At 34.6% G+C, this 26,697-nt stretch overlaps 1 protein-coding gene across 4 annotated transcripts in view; it reads left to right on the top strand.

The window, feature by feature from the left end:
* The first annotated feature begins 2,676 nt into the window (after nucleotides 1-2,676).
* LOC127873199 (HHIP-like protein 1) overlaps nucleotides 2,677-26,697 on the top strand; it is a 40,749-nt gene continuing 16,728 nt past the window's right edge. For 2 of the 4 annotated variants that reach the window (XM_052416954.1, XM_052416953.1), the window contains exons 1-3: nucleotides 2,677-4,343; nucleotides 10,442-10,527; nucleotides 11,500-11,684. In XM_052416954.1, coding sequence (XP_052272914.1) covers nucleotides 3,285-4,343; nucleotides 10,442-10,527; nucleotides 11,500-11,684 — 1,330 coding nt within the window. In that variant the 5' untranslated portion in view covers nucleotides 2,677-3,284. The remainder of the gene's footprint in view (nucleotides 4,344-10,441; nucleotides 10,528-11,499; nucleotides 11,685-26,697) is intronic. The other 2 variants (XM_052416952.1, XM_052416955.1) reach the window with 2 other exon arrangements.

Here is a 26,697-nt window from a genome sequence, read left to right as displayed (position 1 = left end):
TCTAGGTACAAAAGTTGGCACATGCTTTCGTCATAGACCAACAGAAATCCATTAACAAAGTGTTAAAAGACAGGCTCACTGTGAAGATACTCCGTCGTGGTATCCATTCAAAAAGGCAAAAGCAATGCACTTTAAGTGAGTAAATATAAAATATTTTTAAACTTAACTGAGCAATATGTATAAAATAATGTATAAATACAAATATATTTGTGACAATGTTTTATTTTCCCGACAATTGGATTATTGGCGTGAGTTTATATCATTAAAGAATATACCGGAAAAAAACGCATGGATGAAAAGTGGTTAGAATAGAAAGTGCAATCGTCTGAACACACTACCATACACTCGCCTTTATACGTATAACGGATAACAACCACCACAGTTTGTCATGTCGTAGCTTTAAAATATTTACTGTAGAATAAGCGCATGCAATCATCGGTGCATGTGTCTTACTTTATGTCTGAATATAAGAACGTTATTTATCACATGCCATTCCCTGTTTCCCATGTAATATAACCATTACGAATACTTTTATCTTACACATGTGTAATATACTTTTTAAGCGTTTTCATTTGCCTATTTTCGTTCGATTGACCAATCGCAAAATTCCTGAACTCGTTTAAGAAAATATGGTATGATATGACAACTCGTGCCAGATCCTATATAAATTAAATAACAAATGCAATATATCTAATCATACACCCATAAAACCAATAATCATATGAACAATATTGATATAACAGTTAGGTACAATAACCACTTCAATTTTTTTTTGCAATATTCTGTATACCTGCCGTAGTATTAAACAATCACTGAAAACTTGTTTATTCTGTATCCAAATGCGCGGAAATTTGAGACCAATTGACCATAAACTGAATTTAACTTAATTTTAAATCTTGTTTGCAATCGAATAGTTGCTCTCGATTGCCACTAGCAGATGGACTTTTTTGACATCCGTGATTAAGTCATAATACAATAATTTTTATGATCAATTTACCAATATAAAAAACGTTCAGGGGAGAAAACAAAGGTGTGCTTTAAATATAAATATGTTGCATATATGAGAAATCGTTTACAAACTTACCCTCAAACGAATGCCCACACTGCTGCGAACATGAAATTTCAATATGATCAATCTGGGTTTTGGTTACAAAGAGCCATTTTTTATATGGCTGATTTGCAGTGATTTGTTTTTTAAATGTATTTATGCAGACAATATCGTCATCATGGAATATAATTTCACAAATAAGATTCACATCGCATTTTTCTTCTTATTTTAAATAAATTTGGAGTGTCTGGTCATAAATAACCCGATTAATTCCGATCTTCTGAAGGAGATTACTGGAGGGCAATCTGTACACTACTTGAAACAATGTAGAGAAAGATCAATAGCTCATTGAAACTTATTACAGCATCGTAAAAACTGAAAGTTTGCTGATGGATCATATGGGAAGTGCACGTCGTGACCTTCGTGAAGACTTCAACGCTCCATGGTCTCTATGAGAATTGATGCGGGTGGCCTCTAATAATTATATCTACCGTCTACCCTCGCGTATTTACATGTTGCTCTCCAGACACCAGGAAACATGTTGGGTGTTAACCCTTAGGCTTCTATCCTTCGGGAAAATCCATAGCCGGAAAGCGGATTTTGGCGGGAAAAGCGGAGCAGCGGAAGAGGACCAGAACGAACTAACGCAAGAACAGCGATAGGATGCAGTACATTGGTTGGCGTGAAAACTGCCATGCTTAAATATTTGGATTTAAAATCCAGAAAACAATGTTTTGTGGCACGGTTGGTTGAAGTCTATCACATTTGTTATATAAATGAATAGATTACGAGTGATCACTCGATCAAATCATAAATTTATCTTTATTTCGCAAGTTCCTATTGCGTTCCACAGTAGAGTTAGTAGCGTTGTATCGATTCAGCCAATGTAAATCAATGCATGTTGAATAATAATTTCGACGGAAATATCATCGAGCCTTTACAGGGACGTTTTCACGTTATGATAAATTGACAAAATTGAAAAAAGTTTCAGATTTTCAAAGTTTCGTTGTAGTAATGTTTGTTTTTTTTGCAAGGAAACAGTCATACTGATCATTTACCATACTCTAAATATCCATTATATGCATATTGTTGACGATTTAAAAACCGGAAAATTAGATAAGCGTTACAAACACGAAATGATTGTATACTTTGGAAAGTTCTGTTGCTTTCGTTTTTGTGTGTGACATTACGAGGATTGCTTATACTAAGTGTAAAATATACACACACACGTGTCAGCCCGGATTGCCGAGTGGTTTAAGCACTAGACTTCTACTCCAAGGGTCAGTGGTTCGAGCTCAGGGATGATCACTATTCTTTCTTTAATTATTTTTTTGTTTTATACTGGAACTCTTTTAGTTCCGTCGTTTACATATAGACTCTATCAATTTAAAGCATTTAATGTCGAACTTCAAAACAAGCCAAAATTTGTGCAAAGGTCCCTATAAACCAGAGACGTATATAACTTGTTATCTACGTCTATGTTTAAAGTTTAAACGTACAGCGGTGGTACTATAACTTGTTATCTACGTCTCTGTTTAAAGTTTAAACGTACAGCGGTGGTACGGAAATTAATTTACATAACAATACTAGTTCTTCTGTAGTCTTATTTATAAGCCGCGCAAATAATTTAGAGATACTTTTATATGGGCTATGGAATTATTACCGATATAAAAAGGGGCTTAATATTTGAGAGTGTCAACAAGTTGGACTAGTTCTTCTTGATATCCCTGGGCTTTTTATTAGTACATATGTACAGCTCGGGTGGTCAATAGCCGGGAGTTGTATTGCAACTAAAGTTAAAGAACATTAGAACAATACAAGAGACGTAGATAACTTCGTCTCTGACAATACTTATTCATGTTGAAATAAGTATATAGTGACAAGATAATCGTGTAGTTATAGGTTTTGACTGTACAGTACAGAAACACAGATATTAAATCATAAACTAAACAAGTGCGTTTGTACAAAGATCTATCAATAATGTTGATCGATAGATCTTTGGTTTGTTATAAATGAAGGTGACACACAACATACAACATAAACCGATTACAACACGGTAGTCGATAGGAAACCGCCTTTAGCAGCTTGTATTCAATCGTGCGTAACGTGTGCGCGAATCTGGTAGTTTGACGTCTGATACATGCTCGTGAAAGCGAGTACTACCATTTGAAGACGTTAAAGCTCGCTAGCGTGATGATGAGTTAGCCAGTAGCTGTAGGCTTGCTGTGGAGATAACATGACTAGCGGAACGCGAGATGAGTATAAACGATACGTGTTGTTGTTGTTTTTTGTTGTTACGCAACTTATGGTCGCGAAATTAGGTGTCAATGGCCACCCGCAATGTTTGGACGCTAGGCCACCATTTCGGGCCTCATCAGTTTCGTTTTGTCCTGCATACAAGGACCACGGTTGCTGCACGCCACACCAGGATAAGCAACTTAAAATAAGGTATGACAGAATTCGTCTGCTTGTACCCGCGTCTGAAAAGCAACTGTGGACGGACTGTGAAAACTATGTGAAAACTTTTCTATGTGAAGAGTGTTCACCTTATGCGGCGCATATATTCGATGCTGAACAAATTTCGTACGGCACGGTTCCAAAGCCTCGTGCATTTCCTGGTCTTTGTCGAGGATACTGTGGGGAATTCTTTACAAAATGTAAAAACATTGTGAAGTATTATATGAACGAAGTTGGTAGCGATTATATGGAAGAAGCCAGCAAACTTCAGTCTGCAATCACTATGGGAGAGGAAAATTTTTGCAACGAGACAAAATTGGTAGATCTTGACTATTGTTACCCAGGATTACTTACAAATCCGATACTTATAGGTAATATATCTATAGATAAAGTAAGTCAGGAAGGGTGTCTTTGTATGGAACCTTTTGATAAAGTTAAATTTAGAAATCCAATCTTTCTGAAACATGCCAATGATGGCTCTAAACGAATGTTCATCGGAGAGCAAATCGGAATTGTACACATTATGTATCCGGATGGCAGACTTATAACACCAGCGTTTCTCGACATCAGCGCGGATATACAATCATCTTCATACAAAGGAGACGAACGTGGCATGTTGGGAATGGCTTTCCATCCGAATTTTTCTCAAAACCGCAAATTTTACATTTATTATTCTGCAATTATCACGGAATATGAGCAGCAGCAAACCAGTGCAGATCATAAAACTCGGATTGAAGAGTTCCAAGTTTCTGCAGACAAGCCGGACCAGGTGGACTATTCCTACCATCGCATCATTCTAGAGGTTTATGAACCCTACTGGAATCACAATGGGGGCGAGGTATGGTAAAGGTTAAGGATGTTTCATAACGTATAATCTTTTAAAGTTTAGACTTATGACCATGGCATATAAACATCTACAATTATATTCCATAGGTATAATTCAACAGTCATAGATGTTTAGCAGTGTTTTTGTTTTTTTTCAAAATCGGGGCCAGTATCTGGCCCCATTTCCAATTGAAAAAAGTATATGTTTTTCCTTAATTGGAGCTAAAAATTCCCAATTGAAGGTATAGAAAAAGAAATATATATATTATGGACTAAACCCATATGTCCAAAAATTAAGTCAGGAAAAATAATTATTTTTGCTAAAAATGACGGTTTCTGAAAAATTATGGTTGTTTGATTGGGTCATGTGTGTCCTAAAACAAGGTCAATATGTCACATTTAAGGAAAAGCTTGTTTCGACTAAAGTGTGCATCAATTTCTTTATCCTGAAGAAATTTCTGTCATCAGAATGTTTTAATCTTGGCAATAAATGAATATGAATTTGGGTCGCATGTTTAAAAAAAAACTAGGTCACCAGATCATTTATATCTTCTAAAAACCTAGTTACATGTACCACTTTTGAGTTCACATTTAGGTAAAAAAAAGGCTTAAGAATCTGACATAAAAATCGACCAATTTTATTTGTTCTTAGAATCCATAAATTTCTGTTCTGAATTTCCAATTTGTCCAGCTACTTTGACTAGCAATTTAGTTTAAAATATCAATTTTTAAATACCAGTGATTTTTTTTGTCAAAAATTACAGCCGATTTTCGGCTGCTTCCCAATGGCAAAAATCAACGTTTTTTCCCAAAAGCTGACCAAAATTTTCCAAAAAAAGCCCTGATTTCCAAAAAACACATTTTTTTTTAAGAAAAAAGTTTCTTTTGCCTTATTATTTCTTAACCCTAGATATCAACTATTTATTTAAACATCCTGAAAAATATATAACTTTAATTTAGTCCTTTTTGTCCATAAATAATTCCCAAATTTGCAACTTTTATCAATTAAAACAATCCCAATTGAATTTGACCAGACTCCTTTTCCCAAAATGGCTAGAAAAACACCTGAACATGCACTTTTAAACAATTTTAATGTTGTTACTTATAATCATATTTATAATGCTTAATTTTCCCAATTTCATGGTTTATCGCGCTATTTTTCCCAATTTCATGGTTTATCGCACTAATTTTCCCAATTCAAATGGCACAGGCTGTAACAATTAAAAGCAAAAAAACAACACTGAATACACATGTACCTCAGCCAAAGGTCTGATTTTAATTATTCTTATACCTATTATCCACTACCAAAGGATTTGTACATAAGCTCAATCATGTGAATACCTTGTACCTAATTTGTGCATTAAACCAGTTGAAGGTACATTATGTACTCCATTTTATATTAATTAATCAAGAATTCCTATCCAAGATTTATATTGTTTCAATGATCTGTACTATAAGTTCATATGGTCCATTAACCTACTGTGAATGTTGACATTGGTAAACGCTGTATTCCAAATAGATGCATCACCCAAAGAGAAATTGCACAAAATAAGTGCGGTGTAAACTCCGCCCACGAAGGGTTAGGGTTAGAGGTTAATTGATGTGTAATATCTGTTATTTGTGTCCTATCTATCTGGAAAATAATGCCCACCGTTACATTGCTCTAGGATTAATACTGAATATCCGCATTGGCCAAATATCTGCACTGTTTTTATTTAATCAACTGGTCTGTTTATTTTTTCAATATTTTTTTATTATATTAATACAAGTACTAATATCAATTCAAGCCCAAATGATGTTGAATCATCTTTTCAGATTTACCAGTAAGTACTTTATTTCTGTTTGTTTAATGTAAATGCTAAATTTGTACCACTTACCAGTAAATTAGGCTTCATTGTGAAGCTTTACAATGACTTAGTTAATTTGCATCCTTAAATTATAGTAAGTACTCTCTTAACAACCACCCCATAAGTTCATCCAATATGCTAAGACTTATACCATTTTTCAGTTCTGAATTTTTCCTTCTATATATTTTGATTGTTCTTACACTTTTGGATTTGACTAATCCTCGTTCTGGGAAACTGGGCTTAATGCATGTGCATGAAGTGATGTCACAGATAAGCCGAAGCAGTCTGCACAGGCTAATCAGGAAGGACATACTGCCTTTATTTAGTTTTTTGTTTACAGGTAGCTTGTGCAGACTTAAGCCCCTTTTTCCCAGAGTGCGACTCAAATCAATTGAAATGATAAAATAATGCCTGCCCAGGGTCATTAAGTCCAGTTTTAACATGAGCATTCTCATGATATCCATGTATACATCTTTTCTGTATTGTTTACTGCTTAGGCTGTCTGTTGAGAGGATTGTTTATTAATGTAGTTTTATTAATGTAATTGCTTAATTGTTTTACTTGACTTTTTTCTTCCTCATTGATCTCTGTTTATTGTTTATTCTTACATGTTAGTGGATTGAACTTATTATGTGTGGGTAATTGTACCAATTATTATATTTGAACCAGTAAAGTTGAGTGGTTCGTTTCAAAATGTTTTATTCTCACAATATAAACTTCTGATGGTACATGTACCTAATTTTGTCAGTTTTCCTTTGAAAACGGTTGGCAAACTGTTGTTCCAAAGCTTTTATAGTTTCCTTATGGGTATTTGTTGAATCTGTATATATAATCATGTCCGAGTATGTTTGATACAGAGACTGTTACCTGGTACATACATTTTCTGGATCATTGATACAGAGACTATTTTTGCGGTATTGGTAAAGGTTTTTCTGGATCATTACTTTTTTATGCTTTGATGTTTCATAATGTTCTGCTGAATATATTTCACACTTAGTAAGTCTAAGTCTTTTTGTAGGCTTCACAGAATGTCTTTATTACTGGTATATGTATTTTTTATGCTCCCCCAAAAATGTTTGGGGGAGCATATAGTCGCGGCTTCGTCTGTCCGTGTGTGTGTCCGTCCGCGCACAATTTTTGTCTGGGCTATTTCTCAGCAATTAATGTTATCAGCCGGTTCTGGTCGGATGATTTTTCACAGAGTTATGGCCCTTTGAAATTTTCCATTAACTGTACATATAGTGCAATTCTTGTCCGGTCTATTTCTCAGAAACTAATGACGTGAATTTAATAAATCTTTATGGGAAGCTTCACTACCAACAGGAGATGTGCATATTATCAGCTGGTTCTGGTCGGATGATTTTTCACAGAGTTATGGCCCTTTGGAATTTTCTATAAACTGTACATACAGTGCAATTTTTGTCCGGGCTATTTCTCCCCAACTACTGACTGGAATTCAAAGAAGCTTTATGGGAAGCTTAACGACCTTGAGGAAATGCACATGTTATTTGTGGGTTCAGGTTAGATGATTTATTTAGAGGGTTATGGCCCTTTGAAATTGTTAAGTTGCTTAACCATCCATCGTATTATTATCCCCTGCCATAGGCGGAGGGATATTGTTTTGGCGTTGTCCGTCCGTCCGTCTTTCCGTCCTTCAGTCCGTCTTTCCGTCCGTCCGTAGCTTTATCTTGGAAGTGCTTGGGAGGATTTCATTGAAACTTGGTATGAGTTTATATATATATGGATAACAGGATGATGCACGCCCAATGGCATTGTACACCATCTGTTAATATCAGAGTTATGGCCCTTTGTATCTTGAAAAAATACTTTTTTGAGTGTCAAATATAACATTTTGTGTCCAGAAGCATATCAATTCAATGAATTTGCTTGTTTTGTCCAAAGTCATGCCCCTCAAGACGTTTCCTTTTTGAGCATCACCCGTCTCCGATGGTTTCTTGTTTTATACTAGCAACTAATTAAGTTTTTTACCTTTTAGCCGTCATCAAGCTGAGAATGGGGCTCATTTTAGCGAGGCTGTTTTCAGAGAAAACCCGAGCTATTGTCATAGCCAGCTTGTCGTCCGCCGTCCGCCGTTGGCGTTGTGCTAAAACCTTAACATTGGCCATAACTTTTTAAATATTGAAGATAGCACCTTGATATTTGGCATGCATGTGTATCTCATGGAGCTGCACATTTTGAGTGGTAAAATTTCAAGGTGAACATCATCCTTCAAGGTCTAGGGTCGAAAAAACAAAGTCAAGGGAAGTAATAAGCTTTAAATGGACATAGTTATCTGACCTGCTCACGTTCATGTATATATTTTTGTTAAATAAATCAAAGCGGCGCAGTAGGCCGCATTGTGTTTCTGACAAACACATTGTGGTAAAAGGTCAAGGTCATCCTTTACGGTCTATGGTAAAAAATACATATTTAAGGGAAGTAATAAGCTTTAAAAAGGGAGCTGCACATTTTGAGTGGTGAATCTACAGTCACAGTAGTGGCTTTTAATTATTTGCTACTAAAAATAGAGATTTGTTGCAAACAATTATTTTCAAGGGAAGTAATTTATATAATTATAAATCTCATATTATATATTTCCTTACCAAGAATTGAATTCTTTTCACAGTTACTGTACAGATTTATTATTTGGATTATTTATAACCCAAATGATTGATTTTTCAAAGTTTTTTTTTAATGATATAATTATAATTTCTTTGATGTTCATTACATACCTGTGGACTTATTTCCATAGATACATGATCAACTCTGGTTATGATCTCTTTTAAACCACAGGCCTTTGGTTGTCAGTGATGTCTGGCATGGTCATAATTGACTGTGAGACCCTCCCCACCCCCACCCTCCCCCACACCCAGTTGGATTGAACAAAATACAAGGGAAGTAAAAACCTTTAAAGGGAGATGTTTTTTATACCTGCCAAATGATAAATAGAAATTTTATTTCAATGCGGCCCAGTAGGGGGCCTTGTGTTTCTGACAAACACATCTCTTGTTGGGTCACGAGGTCAAAGGTCAAGGTCACTGTGACCTCTAAAAAAAATAATGTGACAAGCTTTTGCAGCCGAGCGTGGCACCCGTTATGCGGTGCCCTTGTTAGCTTACCACATTAATGACTCATCTCTTGGAAATGTTGTCAGATTTATAATGTTCCAATATTTAGGCCATGATAGAATCTGTGTCAAGTGGGGTAAAAAACTGAATCATGAAGTCACATCTTAAATTGGTGTTTGTAAACTCAGATGAGCAATGAAGGACTTATGGTGGCGCCGCCCTATTGTGTCTCCTTTCAGATCCTTGGTCGATACTATAATTCAAGGTGCTCAATATTTAAATTCTGCTTTTCAGGTTCTTGATTGATCTGCTCATTGAAACTTCATATAATTTATCCTTTCAGATCTTGACATATCTGATTTAATTCAATTTTTATCTTCGCCCGCAATAAAGGGCTGGGCTATTATAGGGATGCCCTTCATTCTGTCCCCCAGTCAGGCTGTCAGTCGGTCGGTCGGTGTGTGCTCCACATCTCATATATCCATGGACAGATTGTCATGAAACTTGTTTGAAATGAGATGATTTGCAGAAGGCATGAGTTACAACGGTTCAAGGTCAAGTTTATACTTTAAATTAAAAGGTTTGAGCCACTGTTTTTATGTCCTCTGCTTATCTTATATACCCTTTGAAGAATGTTAAGGAAACTTAGGTAAAATATGATGACATTGAGACTTTGTGCAGAAAGCATAAGTCACATAAGCCAGCTCAAGGTCAAGTAAATATTTTAAGGCCAAAAGATTTTTGTGTGGAGTCCATTTCTCATACATCCACTGAAGGATTTTCATGTCACTTGGCTTCCATGTTTAGGTTATTGAGACTAAGTGCAGTAGACATGAAGTGTTTAATCCAAAAGGGTTAGAGGGGCATGGTGCCTAACTTTAGTTTAAAGCATTTTTGCTTAAAAGGACAAGTGGCCGAATAAAGAATAAGAAATTTAATTAGAAAATCAGGGGATGCAGTGTGCAGTCTGCACAGGTTAATCGGGGACAACACTTTCTACTTTCTAGAAAATTTTGTTAAAAGAAAGTCTCTTCTAAGCAAAAATCCAGCATAGGCAGAAAGTGAAGTCCCAGATTATCCTGAGCAGTCCTGCACAGGCCATTCTGAAATGACACTTTAGCACTTGCATTAAGCCCAGTTTTTGCATAATGCAGCTCATATTATGTAATGCACATGCTAATATTTTCCTGTTTCAGATTCTGTTTGGAGATGATGGCTACATGTACCTGTTTATTGGAGATGGTGGGCAAGCGGGTGACCCACTGAATTCCGGACAAGACATGTAGGTCATGTTCTCTATTTCCTGTTATAAATCCAGTGATTTTTCTTGCCGTTTAGGAAAGTAACGGTACAGGGCCAATTGAGAAAAAATAATGAAAAAATAAACACAATTGGGGTAATTGTTTTTATGATGTTAACTTGCATTTATGCGCTTTTGGATTGAAATTGATGCAACTTTTTTCCTGTAGGGAATTTTTAGGACGGTATCAGGAATTTTTAGGACGTTATCAGGATTTTTTTGGACGTTATCAGGAATTATTAATTTTGTCAGATTGGGAGAGTGCCTTTTACAGGTACTTTTAAAGAAGTAACAAATTTGAATATATCCTGCTCATGTCAACAGACATAATTATAGAGGTTTTAACTGATAAGAGAATAAAGGGACCCTTTCAGTTGCTAAAATCTATAGTTCTAGATTTATTTGGAAGGCTTCTTTATTATATACACAACCATAAACATCTGTTACATTTTGTACATAGTATATTTTAAGTGATCTGATAAATGTTCTAACTTATTTGCAAATTCTGTAATCACATGATTGGCACGAATCATGATTTTCATGACAATTTGCCAGATGTTGATAATACCATTAGCAAATCCATTAGCAAGAAAGCAGTTAAAAGAAATGCTAAGAAAATAAGGTTATTCAAAGTTTCCTTTTAATTGTTTAATCAATATAAATTAATTATTATGGAGTAATTTAGACAAATATCAAATAATTTTAAAATAAATTGGTACAAATGTAAACCATCTTAAGACAACTAGTCATTTGTTACAACAGTGTCCCTAACACTAAGGTCAAGGTCACATTTTGAGGTCAAAGGTCAACTTTGGCCATAAAACAGTTTAACAATTCTTGTGCTTTGAATTTTCAGGAACATCAGTGAAAGTTCTTGTTTTTTCAGACATATTCATAAGTAGGTCTAACATGCAAGTTCAAACGCCTGGTCAGGCTGCATTTTTCAATATTCAGGTTCTCGTTGCTCGGAAAAGTTGTTCGCATTGACGTGGACCGTGCTGACACAGTTCGACAGCGGGAGTACAGCATTCCACCAGACAACCCGTTTGCTGACGAAATCAAAGGTCTTCCAGAGATTTATGCCTACGGAATAAGGAACATTTGGCGCTGCGGCAAAGATCGTGGTGATCATTCCACAGGTTAGCCTTGTTATGTTTCGTGTAAATAATAACAAAATAATGATAATGTTCTGTACTTGCTTGCTTTTGGTTAAACCTTAACTGTTTAGATATGCATTTTAACGTGTTTGTAGTCCCATAGAAAATCAGTTTGAAATTAAAAACCTTTATACTAGAATCAAGTTTTTAAGCCTTTATTTCCAACTCCAAGACTCCGATGAGAAGCAAAAAGCATAAAACCTGAACAGATTGCGAGTTATAGATGAACCATGAAAGCCTTATGGTGGAATCTACAGATGTGCTAAAACAGTCAATTGGCTGTTCTGGCTTTAAAGTGATGATGTGTTGGTATGATTTTACTGTAGGTATTTCGTTGAATTGTTATCTTGCTGATTGTGTTAATAATCATAAATGTGATTTAATTAAGAAATAATTTGAGCATTGTTCAATGGACAATAAACAACAACAAGTTCATGATGCATGGACATTTAACAATTAGAGCAATAGATAAAAAAAGTTACACATCTAGATGATACAAAGAGTTATTTTGGGTTATAAAAATGATAATGTGAACATTTATATTGATTCTAAGATGATTTGATGAATAATTGCGTAATTCAAATGAGACCTATATTTTTACTGCATTGTGCGAGGTGTCAGGACTGCTGTTTGCGTAGTTTAGTAGAAGTTGCTCAACAACAGGGTTTTCTTTTTCTTAAAAAAGGCTGAAAACAGACCTGATCCCATAATGAATGGACCTGAGTCAGAAGTTAAAGGACACGATCCCAATTTGTAAATTTGACACGATCCTTAAGTAAACATACCCAATCCTAATTGCAGATTTTTTGTTTGTTTTAAAATGATGCTTGTGATCATGAACATATCTTTGTGGTATTTATTTCGTTTTAAACACATAGAAGTCTGATTGGAAAGTATAGACTTTATATGCTTTGTTGTTCAAGTTTCATAAATGTTAAAACAATTTTGTAAATGCAAATCAAAATTATGCTGTGTTAATATTTTTGGGTTAAAAAAATATTTCAAATTCTTTTCCAAAAATTGCCTAGAAAACCCCTGAAAAATTTGTGCTCTTTGTCTATAGGAAGATTAGCACGGAGCATGTTACATAGAATCACAGATAGACAATAATTGTTGATGTCATAATTATGTTGTAAATCTTCACAACCGTTATTGAGGTTTAAATCCTCCTCACTTTATTCAGATTAACTGATGAGCATCATAAATAGAGTTAGTTAGTAGCTCACCTGAGCAGATGGTGGTTTTCTGCTTGTTTTTTCAAATCATGTCTCTGGGATCATATCTGGCCTGATGCCTCAGGGGTCAATGATACAGTTAAATCCGGTAATCTTGCGCGTCCGGTAATCTTACGCACTCCACAGTCACGAATATCGCAGACGACATATGGGTTTCTTTTGTGATGAAAGATGGAATTTCACATTTTTAAGAATTAACGGATTGAAAAGGTACGTATTCCATGCAAAATAAAATTTGATTATTACATTTTAACACCGGTTGCGTCATCCCTATACATTGTACACGTATCGTAAGCACCGACCTACTTACGATAAATTCGAAATGAATCACAAATTCCATGCAGTTCTGAGCGTTTTCATACTAAAAATTAAGAATTCATAAATCCAACGTGTAATTTAGCATACCATTGGATAATATCCAATTAGTTATGGTAATTTTGGCCATTGAAAATCTATTGCATCAGATGACATTGTCATCATTTCCCGCCAATCTGTCAAACCACATTTGGTATGATCTCCACATGCGCCATGGCCTAGTTTTGATATTTTCTGTAAACTATGGAAGCATGATTGGGATCAAATGAAACCTGTTATGCATAAACATTTTTTTTCACGCTAGAAATCAATCATTTTTAACCAGGTTTTCCGAAGGAAAAAACTGGTTATTAGATTGGCGAATGCGGGCGGGCTGGCTGGCTGGCGGGCTGGCGGGCGGGCTGGCGGGCGGGCGGAACAAGCTTGTCCGGGCCATAACTATGTCGTTCATTGTCAGATTTTAAAATCATTTGGCACATTTGTTCACCATCATTGGACGGTGTGTCGCGCGAAATAATTACGTCGATATCTCCAAGGTCAAGGTCACACTTTGAGTTCAAAGGTCAAAAATGGCCATAAATGAGCTTGTCCTGGCCATAACTATGTCATTCATTGTGAGATTTTAAAATCATTTGGCACATTTGTTCACCATCATGGGACGTTGTGTCGCACGAAAGAATCACGTCAATATCTCCAATGTCAAGGTCGCCATGACTAAAAATAGATTAAAAAAAAAAACGAACTTACAAAGGGGGTTTATTTTGTTTGTTCATTTCAAAAGTTCAGTTTGAGTTTTCTCCCTTTATCAGATTTTTTTTTCACAATGAAAACCTGGTTTTGTGACAATTTTGTCCCTTGTATATTTATATTTTTATTTTTTTATTATTGTACTCTATTACTAGTAACTATATTATTTCTTGATTTGTAGTGAAAAAAACTGCACTAGAAATCCACATTAAGTTTGAATGGTTTTACAAACTGATTTTTTAAATAATATCTGGAATGTTTATTGTCCCTTATTGGACACCGTATGTCTACAATTTTGCCTAAATGAGGTCATTAAATCAAGTGCGCAAGATTACCGGACACTGTGACAGTTTGATAATGAGTTGAGTCATGTTTGTTTTGAAATCAAATCGGACAATTCTTCACTGAATTAATCAGATATTTTTGTGTTAATACGCACATGAACTAATATTATTTTCATAATAAATTTCGATATTATGCTGTCCATTTATAAAAGAACACGTTTTTAACCAATTGACCCTTAACTGCGCAAGATTACCGGACAGCTCGTATAGTTATTTGTCTGTTCAACCTCACACAGATGTCATGCATAGTTTATTTGCAGAAGAATTTTTTTAAATAAAAGGGTGCGTGCGTAGTATGGTGACATATAAGGAGCACTTGTACTGCCTTGCTTTTTAAGCCATGCAGTTGTGTCTCTGCTTTGGAACCTGAAGAGCCCGGGTTTAACCCATTTATGCCTAGCGTCTAGAAAAAAGGCCTTGGCAAACAGCGTAGACCCAGATGAGACGCCTCATGAGGCGGCGTCTCATCAGGGTCTGCACTTTGCTTAAAGGAATTTTTCGTTAGAAATAAACCAAAATATAGAAATTAATATACTAGACATCCCTAATTTTGGAAATCAATTTATCCAATTTAGAAGGATGGGAGAGTCCACTAGGCATAAATGGGTTAAACAGGTGGTGTTCTGTTGTGGTCTTCAGATCAGATTATGACCTTTTTTCTTCCACAGTTCTTTGATGTTTGTAGTGAATTACATTTTATGACTTGTAGATGGCCACAAATGTGTTACAACATTCAAGCTATTTGACCTACATGTAACTGCACTACTCAAGATTAATTTCTTTTTAATATTTTATAACAGGATAGAGGGGTTATTTTGCTATAAATGAGTCATAAAATCTCTATGTGGACCATCAAATACATTTGTTTTATTACTTGAGGTTATGAAATGCGTGAATCAGATAAACATCAAAATAATGAGAAATAATAAAGGGCATATTGAAGGCATTTTCCCCTGAACATATACATGTATAAAAAAGTCCATTCCCTTGTTTCAAGTCAACATTTATTCAGCAGCAATGTTACATTGATGAGATGATTAGGAAATAAAAAAGAATGCGGTTATTATTTTTTAATAAACAACTTCAGTAATTGATATAAAATAGCGTACATCAACTAGAAATTTACAACATTTAAGTCCTATTAGATAGATGAAGAGCCACATGTTCATTTAATAAATTTTACTGCTTCCGCTTCATGAGTCCCCTGGGACAATTTTAAATTTTATACTGATTAATATTTTCAAGAGTGTTTATAAAACAAACAGGTATATGTCTACCAACCATGTATAACATACTTTTTGAAGATAATTTTATTTTTGAAAATAAAATACAGTATTGATATGCAATTTGGACTTGATTATTAGACTTTTTGGTGTAAATAGCTTTACATATGAAAGATTTTATAATTTCAGCACAATGTGACCAAAGTGTTAAAGTAATAAGTCAACTGAAATTATAAAGTATTAAAGACATTTGGTTCTACAAATGGGCCGTGTTCTGTGAAAAGGGGGTTAAATGAATGTGAGTAAAGTGTCATCCCTTCATAAAAGCGGAAAGTGTCGTCCTTGATTAGCCCTTGCGGACTGCACAGGCTAATCAAGGACGACACTTTCCGCTTTTATGATATTTTTATGTCCCCCACTATAGTAGTGGGGGACATATTGTTTTTGCCCTGTCTGTCTGTTGGTCTGTCTGTCTTCTGTTTGCGCCAACTTTAACATTTTGCAATAACTTTTGCTATATTGAAGATAGCAACTTCATATTTGGCATGCATGTGTATCGCATGAAGCTGCACATTTTGAGTGGTGAAAGGTCAAGGTCAAGGTCATCCTTCAAGGTCAGAGGTCAAATATATGTGGCCAAAATCGCTCATTTTATGAATACTTTTGCAATATTGAAGATAGCAACTTGATATTTGGCATGCATGTGTATCTCATGGAACTGCACATTTTGAGTGGTGAAAGGTCAAGGTCATCCTTCAAGGTCAGAGGTCAATTATATGTGGCCAAAATCGCTCATTTTATGAATACTTTTGCAATATTGAAGATAGCAACTTGATATTTGGCATGCATGTGCATCTCATGGAGCTGCTCATTTTGAGTGGTGAAAGGTCAAGGTCAAGGTCATCCTTCAAGGTCAGAGGTCAAATATATGTGGCCCAAATCGCTTATTTTATGAATACTTTTGCAATATTGAAGATAGCAACTTGATATTTGGCATGCATGTGTATCTCATGGAGCTGCACATTTTGAGTGGTGAAAGGTCAAGGTCATCCTTCAAAAGGTCAAGGTCATCCTACAATGTCAAACATCATATAGGGGGACATTGTGTTTCACAAACACATCTTGTTTGTTTACATAAAGTCTCTTTTTTGCATAAATCCAGTTTAGACCGAAAGTGTAATCCCTGATTAGCCTGTGCGGACTGCACAGGCTAATCTGGGACGACACTTTACTCACATGCATTATGCCCAGATTTCTCAGAACGTGACTCAAATATTCTAAATCATATTCCAGCAATGTATATCCTTGTTTATAGAGCTATGGCACTTGCCTTATAGAAGAATACTTCTAAAATTACTATAAGCCATCGAAAAAAAGTCCCAAAATAAAAGCAGGGCTCGCGCTAGGGGGCGACGTGAGCGACTAAGTCGCTTTCTTACGCCAAACGTCGCCTAAAATTTAAGAAATTGTAGATTAAAAGCGACTTCCAGACTGTCTCTAATCGGAATTTGTTTACATCCGGTTTTCTTGATGTCAAGGTCTGACTCAATTGTCCAATACACACTGTCGCAGCCCGGAGCGTGTTGCAATTGAGCGACAGGTAATTTGAGGTAAACCCCGCCCCGATTCTCCCAACCTCCGAAATTATCTAATCGGCGATCGATATTGGTCAAGTCAGCATTCAAGTCAGATGGTAGCTGCCCAATCAACATTGAGTTCCCTCACACATAATATTGGGTCATTTATGGAAATACACAGTTGATATTGTCGTCTGCCAACACTACATGTATAGCGGCCGATGGCAAACGTCGTATTTGAAGATAAACAAATAAAAAGGAGCCTAACAATAAAAAAATTATTTCTAAGTTGATCACTTTACATTTCTACCGACTATAGATCTGAATTAACAAAAGGATGATGATTAAATAATTAGATCTATGTCAATGATGTTACAACTTTCTGCTGATTATTGTTTGAAATTAGTAGGTGATAATTTAGTTGTTTTTTACCCACAAACTATGCTATTGTAAAGCAATATGTCAAATAAATTGTATATTAATAAAGTATTTGTTAGGTTTCCGATTTTCATTTTTTTTGCTGTCAAACGATATGCACAATTTGTTTGATGTGCGTAACGCGTACAATTTTTTGGACTGTCGTTTTCGGATACATTATTTTTCGTCGATTATAATTTAATTTCTAAGTTCTTTAAAGAAGAAATAGAATGAAGAATACAGATGGGGTGATGCAGACGGTGTGGTTTATCATATTTCGAATTGTTATCACATGAAATTGCAATTGGAAAGATTATAAAACATAACAAATAATTATTAAGAAAGCATATGCTAAATGTCATATTTCAAACATAAATATTTATCTGGTCTGACAGTTTTATTAAGCTTATGTTATCTACTGCTTCATAAACATATTATCTTTGAAATACTTTAGTCTGTATAATATGATATTTACATCAAAATGGATTGAATATAGAGCTAGTAAAATTTTAGTTATTTATCTGTCGTGTCTATTATTACTTGGTTAATTAGAACTGCTGGAAAAATTAAGATACACAAAAGAAATAAAATTATGTGTACTACAGTGGCATACTTCAATAATGTGATACACATATGTGTGTTGTAACGCCCTACATGCAAACCCTTGTGTCCGAGTCTCTCCACCTCTCCCTAGAGTCTCCTCACTTCTCCCTAAATCAGTGTCCAGGGAGAAGTCACTTCTCCCTAAAATTTGAGTCCAGCGTGAGCCCTGAAAAGAGTGCTTTTTTTTGTTATTGTGCTGTGTTTTACCACAAGCACCTTGCTTGATATCAGTTTTATTAATCAGACAGTAACTATGTCACTCATTCTATTTTTTAACGGATAATCGGTGTCTCCAGCCCTTGAATGACCGCACGCCATTCCAAATACCATGTAATATAGTATACCATTGATTTTCCAATAAAGGAACATATCCTGACGCTTTTAAAACCAAAGAAAACATCATCAACATTGCAGAAATATGTGTTCACGATGTTCTGTTAGGAGCGGGTTCATCAAAAACCCTTTGTCGCCGATGAAATAAACACTCACTTTTGTACACAATCCTACCAGGTTTATTTAGAAATATATCTTAAATATACTTCTTAAGCAAGTTTGAGATGCTTTACAAACAATAAAATCGTAAATTTTAATAAAACACATTGTTTTGAAAAAATATCGAGCTGATTGAATGTGTCGCCAAATGTGAAGTAATGGACGAGTCATGTGATGATGCACTGAATCATCTCTAAACGGTAGCAAGTATCGAGTGCTAAGTGTGCAGATTTATTGCTTAAGTATGTAGTTATGTTGTAATAGTACCAAAAACTGTGCAAAACGATAAGAATTCACGCACCAGTATGTTAATTTTATTTTTTTGTTGTAGTTTACAAAAAAATAATGGACGAGTCCGTCAGTCTAAGGCATCCTACAATAAGTAATATGCATCTATCGGATATGCTCAATCAAATTTATATTGCTAACAAGTATATTCATAATGTACGCATTTCTTTATTTATTCATTTTGGGAGAAAACTGGTCAATTTTGCATTTTAAACAAAAGGTAAGTAATGAGCGGGACATAATAGACGAGACGAAGGGCACCCGTGTACCTTGATATAGTGCTCATTTATTGCCGGTAGTTGTAAAATTAGGTTAATTTATGTGCGTGGGGATAAATAAAACCGGATGTTGACAAACGTTTGAATGGCGGTAGAATTTCAAGATCTTTACAGTTCACTTCAACTTTCATAAATATAGGTAAGTGCTTGAACGCCGATTACTACAACATATATTTTGAAATAATTACCATTGTATTTTTATTTTGTGTTGAGCATGTGTATACACCATTTTGGATAGTTTGTTCTACTGCCTCAGGCACATAACACGTGTAAATAGATAAACAAAACTGTCCCGTCAATTACTCGATGTGTCCCGTCAATTATCTAATAAAATACCCTTATTTATAAGACACAGATTGTGTGTTTTTGTATAAATGGCACTTCAGCGATGGTTTTTACATAAACATATGATATTGAATGTCATTTTAGTCATGTTGAAATAATATTTAGATGGGAGGGTAATTATGCATACGATTCATTTCAAATACAATTGAGTTGAGGCATGGAATAATTTTACTACACATAAATTTTGCTGAAAGGAAACATAAATAAAGCATATTAACACAGTACAGTGCCGTTTTAGCAGCAGTTCTATATTATGTCTGTTTAAACATGTTGTAAAATCATGAACATATATGACAATATTAGCATTATAAGTGATCATCCCATTGTCCCATCCACTACTTTTAATTCGTCCTGTCCATTATTTCCAATTTTACCATTTTCTGACTTGGGTTTATGTTTAGTAAAACCCATTTGCTGCATGAAAAATACTTATGTTTGTTTCAGGATGGCGAAATCAAAAGCGCAGCGTATGCGAGAATATAGAGAACGCAAGAAACAGCAATTAGGAGAGGAAGAGTGGTAAAGGCAAGAGCATAACCGTAGGAAGATTTATTTCACACCGATGGCACAGATGGATGAAGATAAGCAATTGAAAGTTAGAGAGAGGAATAGAAAATGCCAACAAAGCTTTAGAAAGATGAAACAACAGCAGAAAGGAAGTGATAGGCAATAGAGGAAATGAAGTATTACCACAGCCTAGTATGAGTATGCAGTCAAATGAGAATGAAGTGACAAGCTTAACAGACATTTTAACTGCCAAATTACCTTTCCAATCTAAGGCGCAGTTTCATATTGCATCCATTCTGCTATGAACGTTTTTGGCATTGTTTCAGTAGGTTTTAACATATGTGACTAGTGAAAGGATCAATATCTTTTTTGTAACTATGTCATTATTGAGCTGAATATTTGTTTAATTATATTGCGCCATGATGTTGAATATGCTTTGGTACATTTACAAGTACTGGTATTTATTTTGAAAAGGTTCTGAATAGTCACACACACTTTTCCCTAAAGTGTTATTACACATGTAGTTTATGTTAGTGATTATTATGCTCGCCATATATATATATATATATATATATATATATATATATATATATATATATGGGGAGCATATAGTTGCCAGTTTGTACTTCCGTACTTCTGTACATCACACTTTTGTTACAGTTTCTCATAGCACCTTTAATATTTTATGGATCTCTTACATATTTGGCATGTAGGTACCTTGCATGGACCTCTACCTTTTAATGAGGTTTGAGGTCACTGGGGTCAAGTTCACCAAGGCTAAAATTACATTTTTTCCGTCACATTTTTGTTACAGTTTCTTATAGCGCCTTCAATATTTTACCGAATCTTACATATTTGGCATGTAGGTACCTTGCATGGACCTCTACCTTTTGATGAGGTTTGACATCACTGGGGTCTAGGTCACCAAGGCTAATAATAGATTTTTCCATCACATTTTTGTTACAGTTTCTCATAGCGCCTTCAATATTTACCGATCACTTACATATTTGGCATGTAGGTACCTTGCATGGACGTTACCTTTTGATGAGGTTTGACATCACTGGGGTCAAGGTCACCAAGGCTATTAATAGATTTTCTCAAGGTTACACTTTGGTTACAGTTTCTCATAGCGCCTTCAATATTCAACCGAACTCTTATATTTGGCATGTAGGTAACTTGCATCGACCTCTACCTTCTGATGAGGTTTGAGGTCACTGGGGTCAAGGTCACTGAGGCTAATAATAGATTTCCTCAAGGTCACACTTTTTTTCCACACAATTAACCCATATATTGACAGCATTATTGGGGAGCATCCATCAGTTTTACTGATATCCTTGTTTCAAATGATTTTGATAACATGTTGGTATGACAATGACCAAAGCTTATGCTATTGCAAATATACCTGTATGGTAATGTACAGGACAGATATAATTGATCTGAAGAACCATTGTCACATGGAGTTTATTATTTTGTATACTAGCTGTTTTACCCTTTAAAAGTCGTATATTGTTCTAAAACAGTTGAAACATGTGTGACTACACTGCAACGCCGATATATCGCGGACCGGTATATCGCGCTGTCCAATATATCGCGCTTTGGCTATGGCTCCCAAAAATCTGACGAGCATAATTACTAAATGACATGTTTGAATCTGAGAATTTGCTAACTTAAGCAAAAAACCAGTTCTATCTAGTATTAACACCCTAAATTTCGCGGCTTACTATGGCACGCAGTGAAGCGTGAAAACCAGTCGATAAGTGACAGTATTGTTAACAAACGGCTGGGGTTGTTTTTAACACTTAAGAAATAACCAATTAGTGTCATTGCAAAGGTAATAATGGCAGTTTACTGGTATATAAATCGTTAAATGTGTATTTATTTGTAAATAAAAATTTCGTAGCGGGTACAACATCGAGATAATTAATTTCCATTAAAAGTTTCGTTGTAAATTTCAACAAGTACCGTGGTATCTTGCGAATTATGTGGCATTGACATTTCCTCTTAATAAAATATAAGTTTAACACGCTGTATCGTTACCGTTACGCTGTTTCAGTTCCTTCATTTGGACTATTTACAAGAGTAAATTTGAATCTATGCACAATTGACGGCAAGAAATCTTCTTTTTAGCTGATTCGCGAGCAATCGTAAATGAAAATAAAAAATATAATTTAGATTTCTACATTTTGTTTTTTATGATAAATACAGATACATATGTAGTTCTGAAAATGTTTATTGTAGAATTAGTTTGCAATTATTACTATACAAATATGTAGCAGCGCCGTATATTAAATGAAAACATTGGGGAAATTTAACAGATTAACTGCAATGCAGTTAAGTTAGAAATTTCTCGAGTTATTTCGTGCGCCGGATATATGGCGCTCGTGATCTTTGGATCCCACCAACCGCGATATATCGGCGTTGCAGTGTAGTTCAATATTTGATTGTTATTTCAGCCCAGATTATGGCGATGTTTGATTAGACAGTAATAATAATGTTGCTGTACATAGTTTTTATATTGGTATCAATACCTTTATCTGCAGTATTATACTCGTAATTTACTTATAGTTTGATTCCAGTAGTCTGAACTTTTTTGTTTTGTATTTCTCTAAAAGGCAAGCTGTTCTAACTTAAGTTGTTTTCCTTAACTTCTATATGACTTTATTAAATAAAACATACCACTTTTATTGGTTCTTATCATGCCTTTAAAAAAATATATCAAATCATTGTTGTTGGGGTCAACATAGATTTATGAAAAAGCAGATATATAGGTTTATTCATTTAAACTAACGTATCTTGAAAAATATTGAAATGTAGCTGATGAAACGTTGGGAAAATATCTACCAAATGAGTGTTAGAATTATGGTGTTATTAAATATACTATATATTGAAGTTCAAAAATTGACTTTTTTCCAACAGAATTGTCCGTTTAAACATAGAATGAGTGATGTTCAATCAAAGATAGAATGAGTGATGTTCAATCAATCAGGCCTTTTCTGTTATAATTTTCAATTGATGTTGATGGAAAGGTTTTTATTTTTACTTTCAAAATTTGACTAGAAAATCCTAATCTTCATTGCTATCACATTATGATCAGGTATTGTTCAAGAAGAATATCAACTTACTGTGTATGTTTTTTGTTGTCCCCTACCGGTTTTACCAGAGGGGACTTATGGTTTGCGCTCTGTGTGTCTGTCTGTCTGTCTGTCTATCTGTGAGTCTGTCTGCCACACTTTTCTGGATCCTGCGATAACTTTAAAAGCTCTTCATATTTTTTCATGAAACGTGAAACATGGATAAATGGCAATATGGACATTATGCACGTCATTTCATTTTGTTCCTACGTCAAAAATTCTGGTTGCTATAGCAACAAATAGCCTAGAAATACTGCTGAAAATGGTGTTTTTCTGGATCCTGCGATAACTTTAAAAGTTCTTCATATTTTTTCATGAAACTTTAAATATGGATAGATGGCAATATGGATATTATGCACGTCATTTCATTTTGTTCCTACGCCAAAAATTCTGGTTGCTATGGCAACAAATAAAAACAAATCTGACCATGGTGGAATTTCTGACAATGGTGGAGCCGGTAGGGCACATATATTGCTTGGCAATAGTCTTGTTATACTATGTTCTTTATACCAACTTTAGTATTACAATTTCATTTGAAAAATTCCTGTGAACGGAAATAATGTAAATGGATATGTGCAATTAAGTATAAGGCAACAAAAAATACTAAAAGTTCCCAATCTGAAGAATTAATTGAGTAAATTTCTAAATTTTATTATTTCCTCATTCAAATCTTTCATATTGCTGGGCTTCATATGCTTATATTTCCCAATTTGACTTGTATGTGTTAATTTTCCCCATTGGGCTAAAAAAAACGAATTTACCAATCACACTGCATGTTTCTACCTTATAACTTCTCTACATGAGAAGTTTCTAGATGTAATATGACATATGACATCCATTGCGTGATTAAATTTAAAACTTAGTGTGTGTAAAGTATAGATAAATGCAGTATACTGTGCGCTAGTTATTGCATGGTAATCATGTTTAGAAAGCCTTACATTCTCCAATCAGATATCATAGTTAACCCTTTGCATGCTGGGAAATTTGTCGTCTGCTAACATGTTGTCTGCTGAATTTCTATAATTAGCATTTTCTTTGATTTTTTTCAAAGAATACTATCAGAATAGCAAACAGTTTGGATCCTGATGAGATGCCACATTCTGTGGCGTCTCATCTGGATCCAAACTGTTTGCAAAGGCCTTCAAAATTCGGTTCCAGCACTGAAAGAGTTAATGAACACAGCAAAACAATTAAAACTCACTGTGAAATTTTGTAATTACAATTTAATGGTTAACCATAATCTTTATCAGAAGGCTGTACAATGTGGTACAGTGAAACAAGCAGATTTATCATTATCAATTTATTAATTTCTTCTTTAATGAAACCAAAGCCATGTATATAGCTTTCTCTTGATCAATTTTATTTATTAATTAATGGCATTCATTTTCGAAAAAGACCTCAAAGGAGTAAACTTAGATTTATTGTAGCATTGCATGGATAATATTATCATGTGCTTATAATTAAATCATTTTGTTCAATATTTGATTATGTTATTTGATGTATGTGGGTTTTTTATGGCAAAGTCAGCCAATTATTTGCATTTGTTTGTTTTCTTAGTGAAAACCAATTTTTATTCAGAAAATGATAGACCAAATAGAATACCAGGTAATGTTTGAATACAGATAATTTGTTGCTTTGAACATAATATTTTTTTAAAGACTAAATAAAAAATCCTATCTTTGTTGAACACTAACATAGTATTGTCTATAGGCCCAGATGTCAACTTTTGTTTTTAGCCATGTTTTCTATCATAAGACAATCCTAGGAATACAAATGTATTTAGGTTATTAATGTACAATCATTTTTACTGCAATCAATTAAGAACTCGTATCCAGTCACATATAACATACTGATTGATCTGTATCATGTCACTAACATGTATACACATGATGTCTATTCTGTCACCATCTGTCAGTTGTTGACTTCATTAATTATGATGGATTGAGTTCTCTTCCGCAATGGCTTAATAAGCTTAACTGACTGGAGAGACGTCATATACTGTACCATGAGGAAGTCTTCAGTCTTTAAAGCAGCACTGTTGTATCCTGTATGATTAATTAACTTTATAATATTAGACGAGAATGTGTTAATTTTGTTCGCCCAATACAAGTTGAGCCTCGCCAATAAAGCTCGAAACTCGCCTTATACGAGAAAAAGGCGGCCAATACGGAAAAGGTTGGCTAATAAGAGATTCAGCCAATCAGAAACCAGGAAAAACTCGGCCTTACATGAGAATCTAAAATTTCGACAATTTTGGACTCCATTTTGAAGTTGAATGCTTAGTTTTGGTGCAAAAGATTAAATCTTTAAAAAATATACTTAAAGCACTCAGCCCCTAATATATTCAGCTCCTTTTTTCGACAAAAACAATAGTGCAGTGTAACCACAGCAGTAAGGTTCAATATTTGAGCGTACATAAATTACACTTTTTCAAGCTACAATGAGCATGATGAGCGCCGAAAGCAAAACTAATTCGAAATCTCGGAGGATTTACACATTACAAATGCAATTCCTAATGGCAATAAGTAAGTTTTCAATCCTTATTGTCTTTCTGAGTTGTATTAAAAACAATGGTAGTGGATCCAGTGTGGCTTAAATGTTATTCAGGTAAATTTTGCATAATTTCGCGACCTGTCAAATTATGTTCCTGCATCATGTTTACAATGTCTAGGGAGCACCTTTCATCATATACTAAGTTTAAATGCTATTGTTTCTCTGCTTTATCAGTAATATCGCCTTCATATTACGATATTAATGAAATAATAATTATTTTTCTGAAATTAAATGCATGGAACATTTGTTCCCTCTTGCAACAATATTCAATTTTCGTTTTAAATTAACAAGATATCTCTTAAAAGGTAGGCTAGAATAAGATTGAACTTTACCGGTATGTAGTTGTTTACCATCATCGACAAAGCTGGGGTTTGGGGGCGGTAGCCCCCAATACTAAAGAAATATATAGGATAAAAAGGATTATTAGGTGTTGCGTTAGGTGTTGCGCGCTTAGCAACAATAAAATTATAGAATCTGGATAACTTTAATCAAGTAAAATTATCCTTGATTGCAATGTCTTTCTTTGTTATTTTAAATGCATATACACAATCAAGTACAGGTATAACTAACAATTCAAGGGTGTAATGTAAGCTTATAGTCTACACATGTAAGGTTTATAGTGTTTGCAAGCTGAAACAGTATTATATATCTAATGTCTTAGACCATTTTGTAAGATTTTAATCTTTGTTTGATGGTCATGTCCAAAAAACATTAATATGAACTACACATTGGGAAAATGGGGCTTAAATTATAAGCGTAAAGTGTTGTCCCAGAATAGCCTTTGCAGTCTGCACTGGCTAACCAGGGACGACACTTTCCACACATGCATTAAGCCTTGTTTCTCCAGAGCACGGCTTATATGTATATATGATATGTTTTTTACTTAATCTTTTATGAACAAAGTAAGTACAAACTTTTCAATGAAATTATAGTTAAAGCC

This window comes from Dreissena polymorpha, chromosome 3 (genome assembly GCF_020536995.1).
Source record: "Dreissena polymorpha isolate Duluth1 chromosome 3, UMN_Dpol_1.0, whole genome shotgun sequence".
Lineage (NCBI taxonomy): Eukaryota > Metazoa > Mollusca > Bivalvia > Myida > Dreissenidae > Dreissena > Dreissena polymorpha.
The sequence above is the reverse complement of the archived record's forward strand: the minus strand, read 5'-3'. Positions and strand labels throughout refer to the sequence as shown.